General features: G+C 47.7%; 1 protein-coding gene across 1 annotated transcript; it reads right to left on the bottom strand.

Annotated features, from left to right (window-relative positions):
- Positions 1-7: 7 nt before the first annotated feature.
- On the bottom strand, positions 8-5,540 carry LOC114035889 (syncytin-2-like). Its single transcript, XM_027852277.1, has 2 exons — positions 5,393-5,540; positions 8-1,184 (listed from the first exon to the last, which is right to left on the bottom strand). Exon 2 carries the CDS (start codon positions 889-891, stop codon positions 160-162), a length of 732 nt encoding a protein of 243 aa, XP_027708078.1. The 5' UTR covers positions 892-1,184; positions 5,393-5,540; the 3' UTR covers positions 8-159.
- Positions 5,541-5,589: the final 49 nt, after the last annotated feature.

Below are 5,589 nucleotides of genomic sequence, written 5' to 3'. Positions count from 1 at the left end.
AGGGAAGGTTTAGCAGAGGGGTTTGTGCCTGTCTTAGGTTGTCCCGAGGAGTGGGAGACTGTTGCCCGTCATGGGGGCAATATGCAAGGCAACGCCCCTGGCTTAGGTCAGACTCCCCTCAGGGGGATCTTACCCGTCATTGGCTAACCAAACCAGCGCTCAGACTAATCCTTGGGACCGGCCAATGTCGGTATAAAGATCAGGGTCGCCAGTATCCAGCCGACAATAATGGACCTGAATAGGTTTGGACAAGGCCTTGTCCAGCTGTTGTTTGACATAGGAGGTGATCTTCCGGAACACCCGAGGACCGAAGGTTAGAGCTAATAAAAACACAAATATAGGCCCTACAAGAGGTAAAATATAAGGAAGAAAGCCATGAAGATTACTTAAAAAAGGATTTTCAAACAGTTCTCTCCGACGCTTGACCAGATCATCCTGTAATTTCTTTATCTTGTCCCGGACTACACAGGACTTATTAGCATAGAAGCAACATTTTTCCTGTAAGGCCAAGCATATACCCCCTTGTTCGGCTGTCAAGAGATCCAATCCCCTTCTGTTCTGCAAGACCACCTCAGCTAGAGAGTCGATCTGGTCCTGGAGATCACTAATAGTTCCTGATAAGGTTTGGATATCATCAATGAGCTGTGCAGAGAGTTTATTATAGGAGTGTATGGCGACTCCCAAGCCCCCAGACCCTGTCGCAAGGGCGCCCGTAATGCCCAAGCCAACAAGCAAGGGAATAGCAAATACGGCCCTTTTATGTCTTCCAGCCATAAAGTCGAGGCTGGGAACCGGAACAGGCTCGTCCCCCGGAACAATATCCATCTCAGGTGGAACGGAGGCAATGGAGCAATAACCAGTCCAATTTACGGGCAACGCTGGGAGCGCCATATTCCCTCCGCAGAGAAAAACATGGCCTAGAGGGGGACACAGGAAACTGCTAGTACGAAGGACAGAGGAACAATTCACATGAGGGAGAAAACCCACATCAATGGAGACAGAGGCATTGGGAGTGGTACCCTCAAAGCAGGGGGCTACAAAGAGTGACTGATTCAAAGGGATCGGTTGAATCCTAAAAGGGAGGCGAGGAGCTCGTTGCTGGCCGGGGCGTCAAAACCAGCAAGGCAGACCCTCAGGACAGCCAGGAGGTACCAGCGTAGGGGTGATCGTTTTCCAAGCATTTCCTGTAGATAAAGAAAAGAAATATTTCTCAGAGAGGTTTGTCCTCCCTGGAAGGAAGGTTAACTGGAGGCGGAGAAGCCATTTTACAGGAATCAACTTGCTTTACAAGCCTCTCAGGAAGCCAGCGAGCAGATTGTTTTTCTTTAATATATATACAGACCGAACCCCGACCCCAAATAAGAACAGGGTCGGGACCCTGCCACTGGTTAGTAAGGGGATCTTTCCACAGTACTTTGGCATAATTGTGCTGGGATTCGGGGTGCCAAAACCTATCAGCCGCTGATTTGCCAGTATCATCCAATTGAAGAAAATTTAATATGAAAAGAGCATGGCTGACCAGGTTCCGAGGGGATCCTTTGACCAGGTAGAATGCCCCTCTTCAAAGTTTGGTAATAGTGTTTTTTAAGGTTTGATGGGCCCGTTCCACAATACCTTGCCCTTGAGGATTATAAGGAATGCCTGTGACATGAGAGATACCAAGGGTGGCACAGAAGGAGCGAAAAGCTGTGCCAGCATAACCAGGGCAATTATCAGTTTTAATAGACTTGGGCTTGCCCATAACAGTGAGGCAAGAGAGGACATGAGCTATCACGTGGCGGCAGGCCTCACCGCTCTGCAATGTGGCAGAGAGAAAGCCGCTGTATCGATGGAGACATGCATATATTTTAAATGACCAAAATCAGAAACATGAGTCACATCCATTTGCCATAGGGCGTTAGGAAAAAGACCTCGTGGGTTAATCCCCTTACTGGGTGGAGGGGGCAGAAAAGGAACACAGCGCACACATCGCCTCACAATTTGTCGAGCCTGTTCACGAGTTAAACCATACAGGCGTCTCAGGGAGCTCGCTGGTAGGTGTAAAAAATCATGGGCTTGTTCAGGAGGGGTGAGGCCTGGCAGTAGGGAGCACTGTAAAGCATGATCTGCTACATCATTGCCCTCAAAAATGCCTCCTGAGGTGGACTGATGAGAATAAACATGGAGAATGTAAAGGGGGTTTTTTCGCTGCAACAAAATTTGCTGCAATTCCCTCAGGAGAGAGGATATGGTAGACTTATGAGGTTGGAGGACAGCGTCCTCTATGCATTTAAGAACCTTTACTGCATATAGACTATCAGAGATTATGTTTATAGGCTCAGGATATTTACAGCAAGCCTGGAGGATGGCAAAGAGCTCATTTTTCTGGGTAGAGTCATAGGGGGTTTCTAATACTGTTATTTCCTTGGAGGCCTCATGATAAATAGAGGCCTTATAGCTTTTTGGTAGCATCAGTGAAAACATTTGAGCCTTGAACAGGTTCTCCCATAACCTTTCGTTGGGGTGGTGCTAAGGTTATTTGCTCTAGCATAGGGGAGAAGCAGACAGGAGGAATGAGGACTTATCTCAGCCCATTGGGAGCAATGTGCCCAAGACCAATAGGTTTGCATAATGGCTTCTCGCTGTCCAGGTTCAAAATTCGAGTAAAGTAAAGGTCGTTGTCCAGACAAGTGGACAGCCCTTTGTACTGCAGCTAAGGCTAGTTCCCCTAACATCTCATAATAATTTGACAGTACCTTGTGAGCCTTCTTTGCATATACAAATTCTAATAATTTGGGACCTTGGTGTATAACACAAAAAGGACTCTGTTGATTGACCAAGGAGACCTCTATTCTACCTTTGGGGTCCCATCCGGCGGTCTGGGCCTGGGCAGCAAGTGAGAATATTTGGGACACTGCTGCCTTAGCAGCAGGAGTCCATGCCTGAGGGGAGTTTAAATCTGAATTTCCTTTTAAGATATCATATAAAGGCTGCATTACAGCGGGAGGAATGGGTGTGCGGGCCCTGAGCCATTGGATCTGTCCCACTAACTTTTGGAAGTGATTCAAGGTGGTTATCTTATCAAGCCCTAGTTCAGGAATTTGATTGCTAATAGAGACAGCCTCCATACGAAGGCCTAGGTATATGAGTGGGTAATTTTGTTGGACTTTGTCGGGGCCACCACCAAACCATAATGAGCAAGTGCAGAGACAGTTTCTTTTACTAATCTTGCTGATGTTTTATCACTGCTGGTGGCTAATAAAATATCGTCCATATAGTGAAGTATTGTGGCTTTAGGCCATTTGTCCCTGATAGGGTCCAGCACTCTCCCCACATAAGCCTGACATAAGGTGGGACTGCAGCACATTCCTTGGGGCAGGACCTTCCACTGATATCTTAAATCTGGTCCTGCATTATTGGTAGTGGGTATGGTAAAGGCAAATCTTTCTATCTTCTGGGGATAATGGGATAGAGAAAAAACAATCTTGGATGTCTATGACTGTCACAGGCCATCCAGATGGCACTAAATTAGGGGAGGGAAGGCCAGGCTGTAGGGTTCCCATGGGCTCTAGGGTGGTGTTAACTGCCCTGAGATCTATTAACATTCGAAATTTCCCTGATTTCTTTTTTATTACAAACACTGGGCTGTTCCAGGGGCTGGACGTGGGCTCAATGTGCCCCACCTGTAACTGGTGCTGCACTATATCGCGTAAAGCCTGGGCTTTCTCTGCAGGGAGGGGCCATTGGGGTACCCAGACTGGGTTATTAGATCTCCTTGTTAGAGGAGTGGGTCTGATACAAGAAAAATTTTGCTGTTGCCCAACGGCCCCAATTAAAAATCCTGCGGGGGTGGTATATAAACAGATACACCACAAGCCTTCAAAATATCCCTTCCCCATAAATTGTATCTCAAACCAGCAACCACCGGGGTCGATTTGGAAAATTCTCTTGCTGTAAAGGGGAAGTCCGAACCACCGGGTAAAAATCGGAGATTTTCCTGATGCAGCCCCGAGGGCGCATTCCGAGGGGGTGGAGCTTCCATCTGGTAAGCTTATTGAGGGGCCCTCCTTGCCCCGCCTCCTGACTGGCTTGCAGCATTCTTTAGCATAATGGCCTGATTTGTTACAATTGTAACAAATTGCCTTAGAGCAGGCTCCACCAGGTTTCTGGCGGCATTGTGCCTTAAACTGACTGGCTTTTCCGTATAGATAGTACAATTTAGTCTCTTTTGTTTTCAGCACTTCGGCTGCCTGTAGGCGGCCACGAAATCTGGAAGGGTTTATCAGGACCTTTTTTAATCTTGGTCAGGGAGGGCCTTTGTTTCCCCAAAGCCTGAATCTTACAAAAAGCCCGTAGGGCACATTGGGAAACAGCTGCAAATGCTGTATTTAGTGCCTCTTTTAACTCCTTAAACTTCTTCCATTTTAAAGGGGCCCAGGTCCTCCCTCCCTCGGTTAAGTGTGGGGGAGGGGGGCCAAAATAGGGGTTTCGGATTTGGGTTTGGAGGTTACTGTAGGGGCAGTGAGAGCAACAGCCGGGCCAGGGATGCAATCAGCGAGTTCCAAATCAAGGAGCCGTAGTTCCTTAAGCAGCTGTGCTTTCTCTTTCTTAAACATCAACGTCTGTGGGAGGGACTGAATCTGAGAGGGGAGCGAGGTCAAGGGAGTGTCAACAGGCGGAAAAGGGGGAAGAGTATGATAAGAAGGGGGAGCAGAAGGGGGCAGAGAAGCAGGAAGATGAGGGGTTGGGAGTGGAGAAGCAGGAGCAGCGGGCGCGGAAGCAGAGTGCTGTATAGTAGGAAGACATGCAGGAGCAGCACTGAAATTACAGGGGTCATTATAAGAAGCAGCCTCCTGCTCAAGGTCAGCTGCATCAGTAGGATCTAAGGTATCATTTGACCTCTTGACCAAAGCCTCTTGTAAAACAGGATAAATGCGCTCAACTCTCCTACTTTGGGAGGAGAAATCATCTAAGGGCATGTCGATGGACACAGAATCACAATCCTTGCTAGACTCATCCTCTGTTGCGGGTGGGGCTGGTAATGGACAAGGAGGCTCCGGGGGGCCTCCGTCTTTTTCACTGACAATCTTACAAACCTCCGTCTCAAAAGGACGTATTTTCAAAATATCGTAAATACAATTCCAGTAATTGAACGCAGTAACAGGGACCTTCTGGGGCCCAAAAGTTCTAAAATAATCATTAAGACAATCTCCCACCCGTTTCCATCTTTTCTCATCTATAGTTCCTTCCTGGGGGAACCAAGGACAAACGTCCTTTTTTAAAAAAAACAAAAAATTGTATAAGATCCTTTTTCTTAACCTTTACTCCCCGTGTCTTTAATGAGGCCTTAAGCCCTTCTACAAATTTTTTATGACTACTAGCATCCTGCCCCATTTTGAGAGTGTCTCCTTACCTCAGGTCTCTATTCCGCAGATCAGGCAAATCCGCGGCGACCAATTCTCATGTATCGTGACTGCAGTCGTTTTTTCCACAGGAGCACACACCAAAAACCTTTACTCCTTTTAAGGGGGTCTCGGGCCCCACGTTGGGCGCCAAATGTCCTGTCCCGCGGGACATCAACGGAGGTCCGGACCTGTAAAAGAAGGAGGG

This window comes from Vombatus ursinus, unplaced genomic scaffold, assembly GCF_900497805.2.
Source record: "Vombatus ursinus unplaced genomic scaffold, bare-nosed wombat genome assembly UNPS02009421.1, whole genome shotgun sequence".
Taxonomy (NCBI): domain Eukaryota; kingdom Metazoa; phylum Chordata; class Mammalia; order Diprotodontia; family Vombatidae; genus Vombatus; species Vombatus ursinus.
The sequence above is the reverse complement of the archived record's forward strand: the minus strand, read 5'-3'. Positions and strand labels throughout refer to the sequence as shown.